Source organism: Rhopilema esculentum, unplaced genomic scaffold (genome assembly GCF_057945365.1).
Source record: "Rhopilema esculentum isolate cy_ngs unplaced genomic scaffold, ASM5794536v1 HiC_scaffold_27, whole genome shotgun sequence".
In the NCBI taxonomy this organism is placed as follows: Eukaryota; Metazoa; Cnidaria; class Scyphozoa; order Rhizostomeae; family Rhizostomatidae; genus Rhopilema; species Rhopilema esculentum.
Genome location: NW_028300838.1, coordinates 376,937 through 398,269, shown reverse-complemented (window position 1 = coordinate 398,269; position 21,333 = coordinate 376,937). Strand labels below are relative to the sequence as shown.

Below are 21,333 nucleotides of genomic sequence, written 5' to 3'. Positions count from 1 at the left end.
TGCTGAATGTGATTGCCTGCGCTATCATCCCTGAAATCTTGTAATTGTTTTTGCTGACGCTTCGCAATGTTCTTTTTGATGTCAGCTGCTGCAAGTTAACACCCTTCAAACTCAATGCTCGCGAGGAGAACTAGAAGAAAGTGATATGATGGCAATGAGCGTTGAAATTCAATGCAATCATTTAAGAAGACCCTAAATAACTAAAAAGCTCTGTTATATGATTATTTTGTGTGATGTAATAATACAATGTGTCATATGAATGAAAATAAAGAGTGCATATGATTGGTCACTACCAGAACATGTTTTGTATAGAAAACAAGAAATTTCAATCAGTGACGTAATTGATAGGTAACGATGCCAAATTTCTGACATAACAATGACATTGCCAACGACAAGTCATGAATAAACACTGTATGTATAATTTTTACAAAACAAGGTATATAAGTTTTTCAAGCTCATACTTTTCGAATTTTCAAGAAAATTATAAGAATTTCACTCAGATCCATCTCGCATATATAAAACATTTTTATGTTGCCTAAAAGTTTCGATTATATATTGCGAATATTCTTACTGTCATGAATGTTCAAATTTCTCGTTCGTTTGACAATCGTCTCACCATTGCCTTAAATGTTTTCCTACATCAGCCTGAAAGCACATCAAATTTGAAAAACAGGAATAGTTCTAAAAGCATTTTAGACTAAAATACAAACAATTCATATGATTATGGAGGCGGGAAGATTTTTTTATTCTGACTAGAAAGAGTAACAACAGAAGCCTTAAATGTCTCTTAACTTGAGGAAAACATTTCAGTCCAAGTTTTTAATTTTCATAACTTAAAGAACACCAGCAAATTAGAACGTTAAATCCTTGGAACATTAATGTACTGTTCAAGCATTACATCAATTCGAAGAAAATACAATGCTTAAAGATGACCCAATAATTTCGACGGCAATTTTCTGAAAAAGCGATATATTTATAAAGCACAAAACCTTTGGCAGGTATAGATGTACGACAAAATAAATAAACTCGAGTTTCCATATCAATTTTTATCTGTATTTCAATGTTGGTGCAATTGATTTCCCTAGAAATGTTTTTGATTAAGTGGTTTTGTTTGCAATCTATAGTGCAAATTGAATTTGTACGAAAGTAGCGATAATCTACCTCATGCATTTGTTCATTGCCACACCTTTCAATATTTGAAAAATGAAAAGGTTGAAAATTTCAAAATGAATAACAGGATTTAAACATACAAGGAAAGCGACGATTATGGATCACATTGAAAATATTAATTTACATTGCAGTTAAAACGAAAAATGATAATACACCTATTGCCAGCCGTAGCAATATAATTTATTGCTGCACTAAAGAGGCTTAAAAGTCGTATAAAATAAACTATTCTAAAGCTGTCTTGCCAAAATAGAATAAACAGTCAAGCATATATTTGTCAAATATTTGCAGGACAAAAACAATTTTTTGAATTGTTTGTAGGACTAAGTTTCTGGCTAACAAAATTTTGAGAGTATAAGAGAATTTTTTCTAAGCGAAAGCTCAAAATGTTGTTTTTTGCAAAGGTTTTTTTGTCATCAGCTACTTTGCAGAAAGAGCATGTTATATGATAAATATGCCTAACTGTGCGTGATTATAAAAACATACAAGTGCATACAAAAGTATAGCTGTAAAAGTCAGTTTAAGGGGATCATAGCTTTTTAAAATAGAGTTTCTTTTATGTTTAAGCATTGAAACAAAGATTTTTCAATTTAAGCTCAATGCATGGTCGAAGTATATCACAGAGTACTGGGTTACCTGCTCATCAAGAGACGAGCATTCCTAAACAAAATGTATAAATGTATGAAGAAGTTATGGTGAAAAGCTTTTCTTTCACTTTTGAAAGGGTCCTTTTCGTAAACCCGTTAAATTAATTACTAATTCTGTGCCCCAAAAAGCAAAAACAAGCAATTAATTCCAACCTGCTATGACCATCTTAGCTCGGGTACAAGCTGTTAATATCCAAAGTAATCTTTTCTTTGAATATAGCATTGACTGTAAGCCACAGGATAGCTGGTATCGTGTCTAAATGAGCAACAATTTAGTGATTTTTGAGTCTAGACTGATAATAAAACGAAGAACGTGTGAATGAGTTTCACAAAACTGGAAGGTTCTCTATATTTATAGTTAAATCTTCATAATCAACTTGCCCCAAGTATCAAAAGATGTATCGTCATAAGCAGTTATCCAATTTTGGATTGATGGTATGAAGATTTTGTAGCAAAAGAAAATAGCTTGGTGTAAACAAACAAGAGTCGTTGCGCATCGATCCGTATGCTTTGAACAAGCAAAGATTTGAATATTGCTCAGCTTTTTTCTCCAATGCTTTCAACCGTTATTTTTAGAAAAACACGCATGGTGAAGACAATCATATTTTTCTACCTTCTAGATCTTGATAGGTGGGAGTAAAAGCAATAGATTTGACAACCACGTCATTTGATTGAGAAAAACAAGAATTTTGCACCTGACCAGTTCGTACGTCAATCGCAGCTGCGCATGTTTGCCATACTTCTTACGTGTTAAATTAATATATAGCAGCTCGATTAAAAGGACAAATATTATTCAAAGGACAGCAGATAACTGAAAGACGAGCCTTGAAACTTTCAAATGCCAAGGCAGCAGTTATCCTTCGGCCTGGTTCATGACATCACGCCACAGAGTACCGCCTGTAAGTTGTGTTAATAAACCCTCTTGATTCCATCTCATGATATGCCATATATTTCTTAATATTATAGGCGCTTATTACGCATTTACTCGCTGGCTAAGGTTCCTCTGAGTAATTTTGTAAGAAAACCCAGCCACACCTGGCAGCTTTTAGATAAGGCAAAACTGCATTATATTTTTTCCATGTATGAGGCAGCAACCCAACAAAGTATTTTAAGTAGTCACGATTCTCTACTAAAAAGACTTTTTGATGGGTTTACTTTTCAATTGCTGGGATCAAAATGTCTCATTGACATTTGGCAGTGGACATGAACCCTTTTACGTGAACATATTTTTATTTCTCATACAGATCCACCCATATGGGTCCATATGCTCTCTATGATCCTTTCAATAAAGTGCATTTGTACATTTGTGGCATGAAATGAGCAGAAAATATCAAAATCAGTCAAATATAAAGATCAAGAACGCATAAAAACATGATACTGACTGTGGTACTTGATTTTGTTAATGTATCACTGCCTTTACTGAAAAATTTGATTTACATGTAATGCCGAACATTTATTTTTCTATCAGGTACGTAAACGTCACTAAAAAAAGTCTTGAAATCTTTGCGCGAAAAAGTTTCATCGTAAAAGTTTGACAAATACACTCATTTTTTCATAAGAAACTGGCTATAAGAAACGAGTACTGGCAAAAATTAAGAAGCTTCAGTACTCGAAGCAAAAAATTAAGAAACTATTAAGACAGAAGGGATAAAAATATACTTCCCACATCTAAATATAGCATCAGAAAGGAATCGAATCTCTTGCCGTGATTAAAAAGGTCAAGAACATTTAATAACATCATTCATGACATAATTAAGAAACTCTTAAGAAACAATGAGTATTGAAATTTCCAGAACATTAAGAAACTGGAGTACTCAACATCGACCTTTGTTTCTTATAAAAAAATGAGTGTAGCATAACAAGCTGTCCTGGACTAACCTGTTATAGGGAAGTTTCAATAATTGCAATACACAACTATCTGAAAGGACGTTAAGGTAGGTCATACATTGTGAAAGGATATGGTGTGTATAGGCAGCTTTAATGTCGACAGAAACTATGCAGGAGTATATGTGGGCAGTTCTTATAGCGAGAATCGCTGTCAAGAATTGCATGTAGGGAATGATTGAACGGACAAAACTATTTAAGAGTGTAACGGAGACAAACTTTACATCGTATTATATTCAAGAAGATGCGTAGACAGTTTTGAAATTTAAGAGATTATCCAAGAGTCTACGTTGATCCTTTCATTGAAAAATTATCCAAAAATGTATCTAAGCAATCACTGTACAGAAAAGATTAGAATATCCATGAATATTCATTTAGCGAGATCCTATTTCGTGTAAAACTTTCGAAGAGTTTATGTAGACGTTTATCGTATCTACAAAAATTCTTCAAGAACTTTATAGGCACTTTTCAAAACTATAGAAGAGTACATTAAAAATATTTTATGGGCAAAAAACTATCCAAGAGAGAATGAAGGCAATTCTTGTGTGAACAAAAACTATCTAAGAGTGTACGTACGCAGTCGTTATTAAGACAAAAACTACCTAAGAGTGTACATAGGCAATTTTTGTATGGACAAAAACTATTCAAGAGTGTGTGTAAGCAGTTCTTATATCGACAAAAACTATCCAAGAGAGAATGAAGGCAATTCTTGTGTGAACAAAAACTATCTAAGAGTGTACGTACGCAGTCGTTATTAAGACAAAAACTACCTAAGAGTGTACATAGGCAATTTTGTATGGACAAAAACTATTCAAGAGTGTACGTAAGCAGTGCTTATATTGGCAAAGACTATCCAAGAAAGAATGTAGGCAATTCTTGTATGAACAAAAACTATCTAAGAGTGTACGTACCCAGTCGTTATAAAGACAAAAACTACCTAAGACTGCACATAGGCAATTCTTGTATGGACAAAAACTATTCAAGAGTGTGTGTAAGCAGTGCTTATATCGACAAAAACTAACCAAGAGAGAATGTAGGCAATTCTTGTACAGACAAAACTATCTAAGAGTGTACGTACACAGTCGTTATAAAGACAAAAACTACCTTAGAGTGTACATAGGCAATTTTTGTATGGACAAAAACTATTCAAGAGTGTGTGTAAGCAGTTCTTATATCGACAAAAACTAACCAAGAGAGAATGTAGGCAATTCTTGTATGAACAAAAACTATCTAAGAGTGTACGTACCCAGTCGTTATAAAGACAAAAACTACATAAAACTGCACATAGGCAATTCTTGTATGGACAACAACTATTCAAGAGTGTGTGTAAGCAGTGCTTATATCGACAAAGACTAACGAAGTGGGTATGATGGTAGTTTTCAAATAACAAAAGCAAACCAACAACATATGTAGACCATGACTGTATCGGGAAAAAGTATTTCAGCTCTAATTACAGATAAAGAGAAGAAAAATGAGATAGATTCTTAAGATTGACTATGAATATTGTCATCACTGCTACAAATGTGCTTTTTATCATAGCACAGACCTTTCTGTATCAAAACCAGAAGCAAGACTTTTAATAACTTGATGGACATGACAAGATTTATCACCATGAATTTTGGTTCGCCAGTTATCTGCAGGAATCGTCTACTGCAATCTGGTGACACACCTTTCTTTTGTGGTATAGATATGCCAGCTAAATTGGCCTTTAATCTTACGAACTGATAAATGACAACATAAATACAGATATAGCTAAAATGTCTTTTCTATTATGATGCAAATGATAGGAATGTTTTCGCCTGTCACTGCAGGTGCTACGATGTGAACAAAAAAACTGCTTTCTAATCGGCCGGTATCTCATAGTTTTTCTGGAATAACATCTATAAACATCTTTTGCAGCATTCAAGAAAGTAAGAATACAGCTTAAATGGGAACAAACTGAAAATGCAAGCTCACTGTTGGCTATCTAATGATGGTACCGATTTGCAGATACTTTATGCAAACAAAATCGAACAAACGATAACGAGATCTTCTGGCAACTGTAGAGATACATTTTGAGAAATGAAGAAGAGTTTCTAGGGTGAAAGAGGTCAGATGTAAAATCAAGTCTCGCCAGTAGTTGCTTGTGGAAGAGGGGAAAATTGTGATGCAAAAAAATACAGACTAAAGATCTTGGAGAGCATTTGATACGATAGACAGGATTCTATGCCGTACCAACTCATGAGACTGCCAAATATATTGGACAATTGATACGGTTGAGTCACATTAATGTCAAAAATTGGCCTAATCTTTAACATTACAAAGAAAAAAGACCAGAAGCACAAAATAGGAAATATAACAAAGCCGAAGTACAAAAGTACCAAGGAGAGGTACCAGCTCCTTGGAGAAAACCAAAATGGAAAATGTGAGCTACTGGAACAGCTCATTTGTGAAAACAGATACTACTCTAAGTAGAAACAAAACGTATTCCCTGACAGACAACGGAAACGAAAAAGCCTCATGTGACATTTCGGAGCCACTTGGAACCGATTTTCGTGTTGCTCTTTACTGTCTTGTTATCATTGTATCAACCATAGGCAACACTTTGGTTATATTTGTGGTCATTAGAAACAGGAGAATGCACTCTGTTGCGAACTATCTGATATGCAACATGAGCATCGCAGACCTGTTGATCACCATTCTGCCCATGACATGGGAGGTAGTAAAGCTGCGACATTACCCCGATGGTACCTGGCCCATGGGCGCCTTCATGTGTTCTTTCACATACATTTGTATTTACATATCCGTTGCTTGCTCTATCTTGACTTTGACCTCAATCTCACTCGATCGATTTTTTGCAGTTCTTTATCCGTTGAAGCAATACATAACAATGGATAAGCTACCCTTTCTGCTTATCGCAATATGGATTGTCTCCTTCGCATTCGCCAGCCCTATGATATTCGCGCAAGGACTTATAACAGAAAACAACAAAACCTATTGTATAGAGTACTGGAAGCCTCCATTTCACATGACTGAAAGTCCGAAACATTATACAATCATACTTTTCACAGGATTGTACGCTGTACCGCTGTTAGTAATGTCAGTACTTTATACATTGATCGTCGTCAAGCTATGGCGCAGAAACATACCTGGAAACAGGAGCTCAAGAGCCAAGCTGCAAGCTTTGAAACAGAAGAAAAACGTCATTAAGATGCTTGTTTGCGTTCTCGGTGTTTTTGCCATCTGTTGGTTCCCAGTGTTTTTTGCGCAGTTTTCGTTCTTTTTTAATCCAACCTACATAGCCTGTCCCAATTCATTTCCGCACTGGTTACAGTTCTTTGCATTTTTCATGCAGTATTTGGGCAGTGCAGTTAATCCCTTTGTATATTTTGCATTTAGCAAGGCCTTTCGAGTTGGATTTTGGTCCGCATTCAAATCATCGTCTTTTCGCAGGCGAGAAAGCAATTACCCAACAATCTCTAGGTCTCATGGGAGAAGCACAAGGCGTGGAACTATCTCACCAAACACGCCTAGGCCTTCTGTAGCGAATCGTCCAAGAGCGATAAGTGTTCAGCTGAACTCGCTGAAAGAAAAGCAAGTGGAGTGAAAAGATGATCTGCATTGTCAGTCAGCAAATTTAGGATCAAACTGGCACTTATCTGGGTGATGCAGAATCAAAAGCAGTCAGCATATTATATGATTATGCGTGTTGATTGCTTGACAACTCGTCCTAGCACCTATTTAAGTAAAGCAAAAAAGTATCGATGATTAATGATTAAATGATGAGATGCTCGCTGCTATCAACAATCACCATTGATCATCATCATCATCATCATCATCATCATCATCATTGATCATCATCATCATCATCATCATCATCATCATCATCATCATTGATCATCATCATCATCATCATCATCATCATCATCATCATCATCATCATCATCATCATCATCATCATCATTGATCATCATCATCATCATCATCATCATCATCATCATCATCATTGATCATCATCATCATCATCATCATCATCATCATCATCATCATCATCATCATCATCATCATCATCATCATTGATCATCATCATCATCATCATCATCATCATCATCATCATCATTGATCATCATCATCATCATCATCATCATCATCATCATCATCATTGATCATCATCATCATCATCATCATCATCATCATCATCATCATCATCATCATCATCATCATCATCACCATTGATCATCATCATCATCATCATCATCATCATCATCATCATCATTGATCATCATCATCATCATCATCATCATCATCATCATCATCATCATCATCATCATCATCATCATCATCATCATCATTGATCATCATCATCATCATCATCATCATCATCATCATCATCATCATCATCATCATCATCATCATCATCATCATCATCATCATCATCATCATCATCATCATCATCATCATCATCATCATCATCATCATCATCATCATCATCATCATCATCATCATCATCATTTATTTATTTAGCGTACGTTAAAAAATAAAGCTTATTTATAGCTAGTTAAGACCTGCTATTGATTGTAGTTAATAGTAACTATTGAAAACCACAACCACTCTGAAGATAGTGGATTATATTACATCAGTTATCACAAATTGACAGGAAAACAATTATTAACAAGAGTTTGCAATAACAAGTGGTGACCTTTGCAATAAATTCCTGACGATAGCCAAAAACTCACTGAGTACGAAAGATAATAATCAATAACATGATTGCTAGAGTGAGAAAACCAGTTTCACAAAATCTTTCAATGAATCCTTTGTGAGTAATAAAAAGCAAAATATCAGCTTATGTAAGGTGGAGTTTAGTAAACCATGTTTTCTTTATACACGAAAATATCCAGACATTGTTAAGGCCTCAAAAAACAAATTAAGATATTAATAGTTGATTCAACGAGCAAACATTCAACTTACCGCAGTCCTTTGATGTCTGTTATCGATGTTGTGAAGACCGTAGAATGCAGGGATCTGACAAGTAACTGAAAAGGGCAAAAAATCTGAAGTTCTCAAATACAATTCAAGATATGTGAATGAAAACTTAAGCAACAATATTTGCTTACCGGGAAAGATCTATAAAAAGAGCTGGTCTTTTATTGATAAAGTAATATTAAGCTTTGTTGAGTAAAGATCTTATGGATAAAAATAAATACATTGCTTAAAGAATTCTGCAGCAAAAGTTAAATGTTGTTAATTTTTCATGTTTTACTTTAAAGCATTTATTGTATGATTGCACACATAAAAATTAACCTGAAAAATTTCTCTAGAATTTTTTATTAAATGTTCAGAGTTCAAAATACACTTTAAACTTCCTTGAGGAGAAATTTTCCTATTTGCCTTCCAAAAAATTTCCTTGTATGCTTTAAACAAAGGAATCTTAGAAATGAAATTAAGTAAAATCATCCCTGATTTGGTCTTCATGCTTTGTCAGGGAAAAAAAAAACTTTCAAGCACAATGGTAGATTCTTCTCACTTAATATGCTGTAGTCAAGTTAGGCGTTGGTCGTCCTCAAAACTACTTCATGGTTGGATAATCTTTCTCCGGCTCACAGCCGTGGAACCGTTATGTTTACTGGACTCTGTAAAAATTATCAACAATAAATTCATCGTATTCACAAATGTAAAGGAGCTTTGACCAAATCTCAAATTGAAACTGCTTTGCTTAAAGATGAATTTATAGACAAGACAATCAAAAGCAGAATAAAAACGAGTTTCTTTAGCTTTTAATCCATTAGTAACAAGGAAAATTTAAGACAAAAATGAGATTCTCCTCAAATCATGCAGTTCCAGGGGATAGGTTCGGTTGTTAGAAAATGTCTATCACTCCGTAGATATTTGACCAAGGACCCAATTTGAAAACCTGGATACTCGGGCGAAAACATCGTAGCTATTTCCGGGCACGCATCTTGATTCACCCCAACTCACTACTCCACGAAGTTTCCACTGACCCCCTTCTGGACATACGAATGGACCACCACTATCACCATGACAACTAGCCACGTTATTTGTACCACCTGCCCCTGCGCAAAGCATGTTTTCGGTGACCTTTCCAATTAGTGCATTCCCTGCAATGTGAGTAGAGACGTTAATAACTAACCATTCTTACTTATAGAGCTAATGTGGACGCCAACTGCGAATCTTTGGAATTCTCTGTAAATTGTTTAATATTATGAAACATATCATTCAAAAGAGATTCTGTATTGAAGAACCACAATGTGATATTTGTTGCTGTGGCTATGCCTCATTGTGATGTTTTCTATATACGGGACTTTTTGAAATTCAAGACTACTTTCTCATAGCCCTAAATCAATCGTGTATTTTTTAAGCTTGCTGCAACTATTGAATAATATTTATACCACATATCAGATGACTACATAAGAATACGAGCACGATAGACCACATAACACGCAAAACCCAGGCTTTAACACTGCCACAAGCTTTATACGTTATTTGAAGAGGTACAAATAGAAATGTACCTTCGATAACTCATAGGTGCTGGGCAATGTCATACGTAAAATTGAGCGGAAAGCTTGATTAAAATAAGAAAACAATACAAGAATCATGGTTGATCAATTGAAACTGCTCCTGATACAAACATAAGCACACGCATACTTTAAGGGCGTCATTGCGTCATTGCATGGTGATACCCATATCGTTAAACTGACACTCACCTTTCTTGCAATCGTCGTTTGACACTATTGGTAAGGTGGCTTCTTGCAGTTTCGTTGGTGTTGGCCCACCACCATAAAGATCACCCCAGCCACTGACAATGCAGTTTTTACCTGGTAACGAAACAAGCATTGAACAGCTAGTGATATATGTTTACAACAAGCTACCTTGATTGAAATTATCATAATCTTCAATAAGTTGATGATTAGCAATAAAGGGAAGCGGATGCAGCTAAATCCAGGAGTAGATGCTATAGTGGATGGGCAGAAGAACAACTTTCATGAAAGGGTTTGGATACACCGGAACGACTTGCTGCATTTGAAAGGTCTATTGGATTTGCCACATTTATCGAAACAACATACTAATTTGCAAGCATTCACAGTTGAAGTAAAAGGAACGAGATTTTGATTTTATGCAACTTTTTGTTGATTAACAAAATATTTTTGAACAACAGTCATGTAAATGATGCCATACCTTAAGCAAATAAACCTGCGACCTACAATGCACGAGTTATTGCACTTAATTATCGGTTTTATTTACTGTATAGCATCGTTAGCAGTCGTGGTAGCAATGTACTGGGTGAACAGGATATAGAACAAACAAGGAACGAATAACAGTCTCCAACACAAACCTGTTGGAACGAGGTCATCCTGATTGGGGAGGCAAACAAGTCCAACCTCCTTTGTAAGAAACGCTGGTCTGTCGAGTTTCATCAATGCAATGTCGTTGTCAATTTCATATGAGTCGTATGCATGATGCATGATGATCTTTTGAATGCCAAATACTTGCTCAGGTCCGTCTTTGCTGCCAAAACACAGAACTAATCCGTAAAAATTTCATGCCTTTGCCAAAAATTTAATAATGCGTGCACAAGAAATAGCTGCTGTACAACTCGTCGGCCTAAAGAGCTGGCGTAAAATAATCCTATTTCTAGATGAAATTAATCCCGGAGAAGGTTCGTGTTTATAGCAACCAGAGAAAACCTTATGTTAAATAGAACGGAATTTATACACAACAGTAATTCTTAAAATAGGAGTCTAGAAGAGTTTATATGAAGAGTTCTGCAGATAATTCTGTACATTTCCCTGCCTAATGCACACAACAAACTTCAAGTTTAGCGTTGAGGCTGCAGCTGTATAGTTTCAATGTTTTTATCTACCATTAAATACATTTAGCTCTTTGTTTAATGTCGAAGTATATTTGTTTAGTTTTTACTTTCAATAATCTGTTATTCAGACATATCACTGAACACGCAGAGTATATATGAATGTGAAAACTCTGGTAGATTTCAAAAAGATAATTGCTATTGCGGTGACGTAGCATTGAACAGAAAGCAATAAACATGGCAATGCGGCAGGAGAAAAAAGAATGACAATATCAATCAGGGCCTCTGAAAAGCTACTAAATAAATGCAAAGAAGGCCTGTATGCCTGAGCTATATTGTCATTTTCAGTTCTTTCCCTCGGCGCATTGCTATTGTTTTCATTTTTCTCTCGTTGATTATACAATGTATCAAAACAATCTATTAAACGTATTACTTTGTGAGATGGTGTTCTCCCATTGTAACCCTGTAGCCACTGGCAGCCAAGTCATCCTCCACACAATGTGCTGCAGTTAGGACCCACTGAGGATGAATGAGAGATCCTCCACAGATATGAGAATACCTCTTGTAGGCCAGTTGGGCCTGCCAAGGCCATGAATTTGGTTGAGATGTGTTGCCATTGACAATACGCGAAGTAGCACGAAGTCCACATGAGCCTTAAACAAAGCACTGGTTGATAGATTGTTCAAAAATATCTTGGTACGAGCGGACAAAAGCGAATAAAGTAATATATACTTGAAAAAAGCTGAACTTAAAAAATGAAAAGCATGGGTGAATAAAGAAGACCTAAATACAGACGTTCACCTGCAGGAAGGCTCAAACATTATTTTCACAGGAGACATTTTTCCCACAGTATAAGGTTTTTTTATCTATTTGATATTTCAAAATATTTCAAAGCTTGATGCCGACTAGGGCCCAACAATGTTTACTCTGTCACCATTGCTTCAAGTCTGGTGAAAATGAAACCCTTTAAAAATTCAAGCTTCAGTGTTAGATCCTTTTCAATGCTCAGGTAGTGAGTTGTAATTAAATCATGATCTAGCTGCCGCGAGTACCCTAGATGCAAAACTGACATAGTTGCCCACTTCAGGCTATTACGATATTATGGTATAATTATGACGGTGTGTCGGTCTTGATGAATGTGCTTTGGTGTTTGCTAGCTGCAGGAAACTAACAGTCTAATCGCCTTACGAAGTGACATTTTAAAGGACAAGTGACACACTTTTCACCCTATCTTTTCTTTTAATTAACTAATAGATCATCATTTAGAAGTAAGTTTTATCTGGTTTAGAACAAAAAATTCTAATCAGAGGGCACAGAAGGCGCGATTTTGCTTTTTATCACGTGACCCGATGACGTACATTGTGATAACTCGGAATTTTCCTGTCATTAGTAGAGAATTTACGAAACACGACGCGACAGGTCCAGACCAACTGAATTCGTTTAGAACTGTGTTGTAAACGTTAATGTTGCACTGTATACCAGTAGCAACACTAACAAATTATCACAATCTACGTCACGGTGTCACGTGACTCATTTCCCGCCATAATTTGAAAAGGGTTTTTAAGTAGGAAAATGAAATCAGAAAGAAAAAATATTTCAACAACACTCTCATACAGCATTTTACTTTAAGTTAAAAGAAGAAAAAAATTTGGCGCCAAAAGCGTGTCACTTGTCCTTTAAACCTGACTTTCATCAATCTATGAGTCTCTCAGACTCTATTTCCTGCAATAAAATTTCATAACAAAAGTACCTGTAAGTCGAGCTTGAATTGTTCTTTCTATTTTCCCGTCGTCATCGCTGTCTGAAAGCCATCGATAGCAGTTAAATTCATACTTTGCAACTGAGTCGTCATCAGATATAACCACCTGAAAATACAGTTTTAAAATGCTATTGGTGCTTCTGAAATTTCATTGTTGGAACAGAGGAGGGAAAAGGGATGTGCTCTCTAACTTTCATAAGTTCAAAAAATGCCTGCTCATTCTAGTCATAAGTAATAGTACCCATTTTGAAAGGAAAAATTTCTACGTGTCCATAAACTGTAAAATGCTTTAGACGGCCCTGATTTTTAACGAAATAACTATTTTCTTAACTAAAGGAGATATAAAATCAGAGCAAATCATTTACAACAATTCAAAGTTAAACAGATAGAGATATTCGGAAAAATTTTGTTTTCATAACACAAACTGGCCTAAAAAAAAGGAATTATTTTCACTGATCATGATCCAAAGTAGGATCATATAATTTAAAAAGTCTATAATTTAGAAGTGTATGCATAAACTCAAGCACAAATCACAGTGTCTCCAATGCAAATAATCCGCAGTAGCGTTTCTAATGGCTTTTCAAATTCTCGATAACATTATATTCCCACTGCTTATTCATTCTGCATGGCATTACTTATTATATGACTTTACTCCGCGTGGCCTTTCATTTTGCATGGCGTTTTAAATTTCATATGACATGATGCATTGCGGCACGATGTGATGCATCGCGTGTTGGCGGGATCGTGGAGTAGGTCTGGGTCACCAACCATATCAAAATTGCTACAGCAAAAATGCCTTGTACAGCAACAATGAAAGCAGTAAATGCTTCACTGCGGTCTACTCTGACGAACTATTTGTCGACTGTTTGCATGATTTCGACAGATTTGCTTTGTATGCAAAGTCAATACCTAGGCCAAAACGTGGCTCATGTTCTTTGATTTTCCCGCTTGTGCTTGCGTTTTATTTTCGGTCTTGTGCTTGCGTTTTTCTGATTGGCCTATTTCAATACACAACTGGGTATGAATTTTTCATGATGTTCTTTCGGACCCTTATTCAGACGTTTTATGTTCTGAGAAGTATCAGAAGAAAAAGCTTTAAGTCAATACGTTATAATATGTTTGCTTTTTTCAAAGCCATTTTCAAGATTTAAGACAGCATTTTTTATTGCTTTTACGTGATCCCTTGAAAAAATTAGTCAGTAACAAGCCTTATTTCTACAGAAATGATTAGAGAAAATGCATGATGTGTACCTTGTCAAGGAACCAACCAGGACCCCACCAGCTGTTATCGTGTCGAATCTTAATTTTTTCCAGCTTTCCAAGATCCTGTGTTGTTAGTTTGAAAAGATCCTTACTAGGAACAAATAAAAAAAAATTAAACAATGTGCAAAGTCAAACATCTAGCACTCTAGCTTGCTAGAACACCATCATGTGGCTCTACATGGCATCGAAGCTTGAGAAATGCAACTAATGTTCTCAACCGTTGTTGTATATTCATAAAAACGAAAATCAGGACAATCAATAAAAATGCTTAAAATCATATAGGAGAGATCTATGTTGTAAGCAGAGGAATATAACATGAACAGTATTATTAGCAGTAATTTCAAACAATTTCAGATTTCAGATTTGGAAATTTTTCTTAAATGTTAACGAGTAACAAATCTTAAATGTTTAATCTGTATTTTGACTAAAACAGTTTGCTATAATTAAGGAAACTTTTTGCAGCAAACGTTAGAAATTACACTCTAGACGCGATTCGCCTACGTAACTTTATCTCGAAAACCCAAACAGAACTAGGTGCGATTTAAAAATTATAGAAAAGGAAAAATTAAAACAAAGTGTCAGTAACATAGAAATTATAGAATAATAGTGATTTAAGAAGTCATTGATTGCTTACAGATCGCTATTTAAAATTTAAGAGAAGGTTTTCTTGCATTATTAAATCTCTATCATATCGTAAATCTTTGTACCCTGAGTACCATCGTTAAAATCTTTGAAATTAGGAGAATTAGCCTATGTCGTTCTCCATTATTTTTTTAGCTTTGATGTCTTAAAAGATTCAATATAAAGCAATGAGAATACGATAGAAATATGAAACAGGCAATCATCTGTTTAAAATCGGCAATCCGTTTAAATTCATCTGTTTAAACTCAGCAATCGTTTATTTTATTTTAGAATACTAACATTTTATGTATTGGTGACATACCGAATAATTTTACTCAAGACCGTAAAAAGTATACGTTCAGTTTTGGAAAACAGTTCGTATGCAGTTTTAGAAGTCAGTTGGAATCAATATCAGAATAACGGAAACACAGTAATTAGAAAACTTTTGTTTTGATTTAGGCGAAGAAGACAGACAGAGTTACCAGCTCATTATGGCTAACGACTGTGGCTATGAAGCATTTAAATCAAACAAAAATCTTGACTCTTGGTTAAGTACTTTAGTTATAGAAGGAGACAAGACATGCCTAATCTTCTATCCTTGTTAACAGCTTTTTATGAAATGATACATAAAAAATAACAGTCATGGACCGTAAACGCCCAACTTCTGCAGTACAGGTGTAACATTGATACAAACGAAAGCCAAATCGGAAGAGCATTAGAAATAACCATGTGTCGATAATTACTAAACACAATGTCTAGGCCCCTGAAGGAAGCATATATTCTTATAAAGTAAGTACTAAGATATAGCTATAAGATAATTTCATCGAGAATTGAAAATTGAAGTCAGAGCTAGCGGCAATTATTGAAAAGTTGATGTGATATGGCCTCGTTTTGCAAGCGACTGTAACCTTATAAAAAACAGTCTTCTATAGCTAGTTGCTTTGGTCGCAAGTGGTGTTTTGTTAGTAATAATAAAGAAAACGCGCATGGGATAATTGGATTCCTGCTCATAAGTCACATAAATAAGAGTGAGATGTTTCAGTAGCCGATCTTGCAACTTGATTCATTAATTTTCCCATAGTTAATGATTTGCCAGGCCACAGTGACAAAAAATATATATTAAATTTGTTCTAGTCGTTATTAAGATAAACATAGGTGATTTTCAAGCATATCTGATTAGTTAAAAGCAATCTTTTCAAAATGTGAAGTGTAATTTTCAAGCAAAATTTCAGTCAGAGATTAACCCTTTAGTATTACTTCAAAAACTTCTAAAATCGTCATGTCAGCGTAAAGCTGGAGCAGCTTGCTGATAATTGAAACAGGTATGGAACTTTACAGGTCTCGAATTGGTTTCATGTTTATCAATATATAATCTGATACATGCAATTGTCTCCAGTTTTAGCCACTCGCATGTTTTCATAGTTACAGGAAGATGACGTGGAAACCGGTAGAGAATTCTGCATACAGTCTTTTTTCAAGAAAAATCTCAAGCCTTCATAACGACTATCAACTGCGCCAATTTCATTTGAAGGTAATACTTTATCTAGATGAAAACTAAACTACCTTCCACGGTCAAAGAGGTTTCTTCCGTTCAAATGGAGCTCGTTAGTGGACGCAGAAGCACCAAAGATTTGCAAATATACACCGGCATCTGTCGCTGCATAGTCTCGATCACCAGTGTACACCTCAATGGAATAGCTTTTGCCAAGCACTAAGAAAATACCAGTCAAGTTAAAGTTGAAAGTAAGGAATAAATTTTCTTTCTAGGGAGAATCTCGAAAAAGCGATTCATTGCAGTAGCAAAAGTGGTTTCAACAAAGCAACAACTGTGGACTTCAAGTAGAATAAAAGAATGAATGAATTAATCAATGATTGAATAAATATAGTCATGAACGAATAAATGAATGCATGAATGAATGAATGAATGAATGAATGAATGAATGAATGAACGAATGAATGAAGCAGCTGTATTATTCATTGCTGGTTTAAATGGCGAGTGTCAGTATAAAGTTAAAAGAAAACCACAGGTTTATACAGATTGAAGACAAATTAAATACATGTAATAGCAAATTTGTAATCCTTAATAATTGAACTAAATCATCTTTTAAAGTAATGCGTAAATAAGCAATCCATACCCGGGCCTGCAGCAAGAAGCAATGCCAGAATCGCTGATAAAGCAAGATTTGATGTCATTTTGGTCCACTGGCTTCAAAGACGAAGGGAATAAGCAAGATATGGGACAGCAGGGTCACTTTTATATGTTTGTGATTAAAAATCATCATAACATTAAACAACTTACACAGTTGCTTAAAGATAGTTTCCCAATTATTAAAGTATTTATTTGCGTTTGAATCATATTAAGGGGGTAAATGCCGTCGAGATTGATCAACTGTATTAACATTAGAGTGATTGAAATGCCTTTTGTTGAAACAGTTGAATACATTTAATCATTAATTGAATGAAACAGCAAACAACCATCTTTAGCAAAGCCACAAATTTCCCAGTTTGGATAACCATTCAATTACATGTTGATTAGTTTAAGATTGTCCAGGAAAAGGACTTCAAATAATTAGACACGGCAGCATCCAGGGGCGGATCCAGAGCAAACTTGAAGGAGGGGCAGTTGGTAGTGGGGGCGCTTAATTTTTTTCGAAAATTGATGACGAGAGTACGCTTTATACAACAATTTCAGATCCATTTTCTGAATAAACAACATAACTTTGAGATAATCCTTGAAGCAAATAAACCTATAGGTCTCAGAAACTTTTTCACCTGATTCTCATTCTTCAAAAGGGGCGCAAAATTTCCAAAAAAGGGACGCCAGACTGCCCCTAGTTGCCCCCCCCCCCCTTAAATCCGCCACTGGCAGCATCAGTACTACATCAGAACTCAAAATTTTGATACTTGGAATGGCGTTTCCAATCATTTTGATCAAGGAACAATTACCCTGTTGAAAATTTAATCAAAGAGCTCACTAGCATTAGAAGATTCATGATTAGATGCTGGGCTAGAAATGTCAACAGAAAGAAACATTTTCTGGTCAAAACCATACTGAAAGATTTAGCTCAAAACACTTTTATTATGTAGCACAGAGGATGTTTTCAAATTTTTAAATGGATAGCTTATTATGAATGGGTTATTCTAAAAAAGGAAAAAGACACATGTCCCAAACAAGCGTAAACAGATTCGCATTATCTGCCAAACTGTATTTGTGGATCTGTATTCCAAAGCCCGATTTTCTGAAAATATTAGTGCCATAAGTTGGATAGGTAATTTTGACAATCAGTTACTTTAAAAAAATTAATTAAAAATATGGTTGTTGTTTTTCTTCTGAATATGACTCCAAAGACATTGATTTCTGTTGGGCAGTGTTTCCCAATTACCCTCATATAAAGTAGCCTTGCTGTCAAACTAATGTTGCATCTCTTTGGACAAGACAAAATTGTCTAAATATGCTAAGTATGCACCAGAGACCATTAAACTTAATGCAAAAATCAACAAGTGAAGACATGCTGTAAAGACTCTTCATTTATTTCACACTAAACAGACTAGGAAATTATTCTTTCAATAAAAAAGTCCCTCCTTTCTCCAAATGAAATATATCTGATTTGATCGAATGTCATTTCCCATTACATTTTACTGAAAGATAGCTATACAAGGTTACTTTCAACTAAATAAAATTTTTATTTTAACATCCAAAACAACTGAATAATTTCAGCTGATTAAGAACACTTATCAAATGGGTAATGGCAGTAATCATTGTTAAATCAAAATAGATACCAGGTTAGAAATATTTTTGCCAATTTGATAATAGGGGTTTCTTTTGACCGATGCCCTCCAAGGAAATAATGTCCAATTAACTGAAATTTTTTTTATCATAATGACTGTGATTCTATCGGCTAGATGCTACCAGGATGCTGCCATCGGTTGCGGATTCTGTAGATATGACATGACAACTGCTGAAACTGATAACCTTTAAAATAAAAAGAGATGCTTATTATCAGGTATCTTGGTTATGAAGAAGGTAGAAACTGATTCATTCTTCTAAAATGGATAAATATGTAAAAAGGCAAAATAATTCAAAACAGCTGATAACAATTAAGTTTTGTTCAAGTACACATAAGTTTAGAAACTTCAGAAATAATATGATTTTGCAAGTTTTTTTTAATATTCAGTAATGATGTGAAACTTTGGGATATGAAAGTAAAAAGCAAAATAAGAAAATTTCTATAACATTTTAAAGCTATAATTCACTTAAGCCAGCTTCAGTCAAATCAACTGCTGCTAGAAATCTAGTAATTACAGCAACAATAAAACACTTATGAGATAGAGACTATAGCTTCCCAAAATCATAACAAATCAAATGATTGCCAAGTACTGCCGGCAGCTGAGTACTGCAGGCAGCTTAGTACTGCAGAAAATACAGCAACCTAAAATTGGTTCAGCAAAATCAGACACAAGTACTTACAAAAAGCTGCTGAACATTTGCCTTGCGTCTTCTGATGCCCTTGCGTTTGCAAAACTAATAAAAGAGCAATAAACAGCTGCCCATGCTGCCCATTTAATCTAAAACAATAGAGAGTTTTTTGCATACAAACTGCTTATGGTTTTAAAATGATGGATAAGTTGAAAGAACATATGGAAAGAAATGAAACTAGAAACAAATAAATAAAGGCTTCCTCAAATAATTGCTGAGATGATCAAGAAATGCATAAGTGCATAACTGAATAGAATTGACTTTCAAAGAACACAATGTATGAATTTGTGCTGATGTTTGTACAATGCGGCTACAATCTATCGCCATCAAGAAACTCAGGTTAGCAATTGGTTGATCACAAACTCAGGTTAGTTGATCACATTTAAGGACTCTGTAACCAAGACTTAAAAAAGCTCGAGTTTTTCAACTCCTGATAAATTTATGATCAAAATGTCCACTTGTTTCATAAATATTTTATCTTAAAGCTTAAATATTAAAGAAATTGCACAATGAAATTGTTTATAAGAATAACATTCTTTGTTTGTGAAATAAATTTTTCTTATGCTGCCACGTCAGCAAATTTCCTCAATGGCATTTCATCTAGGCATATATTACTGTTTACACTTTTGGTTCGTGCTTCCACACAACAGCACATATCATGGCTTTGAGGCCTATTGTTCTCAGGAAAATGAGGACAGCCAATATTTTGCCATTTAACAGACCACAAGATTTGCTTTTGCAGATTCAGGGAAACAAAATTTTTTTGTAAAAAAACCAAAAATGCAATTGCAATTCCATTTCAACTTTCTAGTATAGAATTTAATGCTGAGTCCAAAACAAAAACAGATATTAATTTGGATTTGTTTGCGTATGTTCGAAGAATAATCAACTAATAACAATATCACAATTGGTCAAACCTTTCTGAGCTACAGGAATATTCAATTTTAAACTTTAACATGTTACTATGATATCAAAATTCCTATCCCTTTTTACGCCATGAATAGGACAAACAACAATGAATAAACTATTTATTTCTAGCTTTTATTATCAAATAACTGCTTTTGGAGAAATGCACTAGCAGTGTTTTTATAGTGGCCACCCCTCAAATTTTGCCTTGAAAGCGAGTGCTGTATCACAGAGGCAGATGCAGCAACCCAAGGATTGGTTGGGAGTTAATGTGCATGATTTTATAAAAAAATGCCTATAAACTCAAAATTAAAGCAAACAGTTAATTCATAGGAGTGAATATGGAGAAAACCAATTTATTATAACTCGCTTAGCAGTATACACAACTGACAGATGATTCCTTTGGTATTTAGTAACAGTTAGGCTTGATACCTTATAAAATCAGGTCAAAAATATTAACAAACAGGCTTTATAAAATCAAAATACAATTTGCGACCCAGGTATATCTTAAACAAAAGGTTAAGTTGTAATGAATTTAGCCCTAAAAGAATTTCTAAAAGTCGCGTACCCTCATCATTAAGCCACACATACTGAAAATCATTCCAAGTAGATTTAAATAATCAGCAGAAGGATCATCTCCTGGCTTGTTACTACTTGAAGCTGGTTTGTATCTGTAAATTCGAGTAGGTCTTCTTGGGTCAGACCCTGGAATCACGTTTACCGAGTTTCCACGGGACGCCATTTTACTTCATTGATGAAAGGCCTAAACCAAAGAGAGGCATTGCTCGACCGATAAGAGGCAAAT

General features: G+C 34.9%; 3 protein-coding genes across 3 annotated transcripts; 1 reads left to right on the top strand and 2 right to left on the bottom strand.

Annotated features, from left to right (window-relative positions):
• The first annotated feature begins 419 nt into the window (after positions 1 to 419).
• Positions 420 to 8,214, top strand: LOC135695136 (substance-K receptor). Its single transcript, XM_089115354.1, has 2 exons — positions 420 to 2,713; positions 5,598 to 8,214. Exon 2 carries the CDS (start codon positions 6,094 to 6,096, stop codon positions 7,282 to 7,284), a length of 1,191 nt encoding a protein of 396 aa, XP_088971480.1. The 5' UTR covers positions 420 to 2,713; positions 5,598 to 6,093; the 3' UTR covers positions 7,285 to 8,214.
• Positions 8,215 to 9,439: 1,225 nt separating this feature from the next.
• LOC135695138 (chymotrypsinogen A) lies at positions 9,440 to 17,804 on the bottom strand. Its single transcript, XM_089115355.1, has 8 exons — positions 17,281 to 17,804; positions 16,709 to 16,856; positions 14,513 to 14,615; positions 13,253 to 13,367; positions 11,936 to 12,155; positions 11,029 to 11,201; positions 10,400 to 10,510; positions 9,440 to 9,793 (listed from the first exon to the last, which is right to left on the bottom strand). The coding sequence occupies exons 1-8, from the start codon at positions 17,336 to 17,338 to the stop codon at positions 9,549 to 9,551; spliced, it is 1,173 nt and encodes a 390-aa protein (XP_088971481.1). The 5' UTR covers positions 17,339 to 17,804; the 3' UTR covers positions 9,440 to 9,548.
• A 924-nt stretch (positions 17,805 to 18,728) lies between these two features.
• On the bottom strand, positions 18,729 to 21,307 carry LOC148957437 (PAT complex subunit Asterix-like). The gene is made up of 3 exons (XM_089115361.1): positions 21,097 to 21,307; positions 19,614 to 19,711; positions 18,729 to 19,118 (listed from the first exon to the last, which is right to left on the bottom strand). The coding sequence occupies exons 1-3, from the start codon at positions 21,268 to 21,270 to the stop codon at positions 19,052 to 19,054; spliced, it is 339 nt and encodes a 112-aa protein (XP_088971487.1). The 5' UTR covers positions 21,271 to 21,307; the 3' UTR covers positions 18,729 to 19,051.
• Between the last annotated feature and the right edge of the window lie 26 nt (positions 21,308 to 21,333).

Coding starts and splice junctions, on each gene's coding strand:
- LOC148957437 (XM_089115361.1), bottom strand. CDS start 21,270: ATGGCGTCCCGTGGAAACTCGGTAAACGTGATTCCAGGGTCTGACCCA. Junction 19,712..21,096: donor TGTGTGGCTTAATGATGAGG/GTACGCGACTTT, acceptor CTATTGTTTTAG/ATTAAATGGGCAGCATGGGC. Junction 19,119..19,613: donor CAAATGTTCAGCAGCTTTTT/GTAAGTACTTGT, acceptor TTTATTTTAAAG/GTTATCAGTTTCAGCAGTTG.
- LOC135695138 (XM_089115355.1), bottom strand. CDS start 17,338: ATGACATCAAATCTTGCTTTATCAGCGATTCTGGCATTGCTTCTTGCT. Junction 14,616..16,708: donor AACCTCTTTGACCGTGGAAG/GTAGTTTAGTTT, acceptor ATTTGTTCCTAG/TAAGGATCTTTTCAAACTAA. Junction 10,511..11,028: donor GGATGACCTCGTTCCAACAG/GTTTGTGTTGGA, acceptor TTTCGTTACCAG/GTAAAAACTGCATTGTCAGT.
- LOC135695136 (XM_089115354.1), top strand. CDS start 6,094: ATGGAAAATGTGAGCTACTGGAACAGCTCATTTGTGAAAACAGATACT.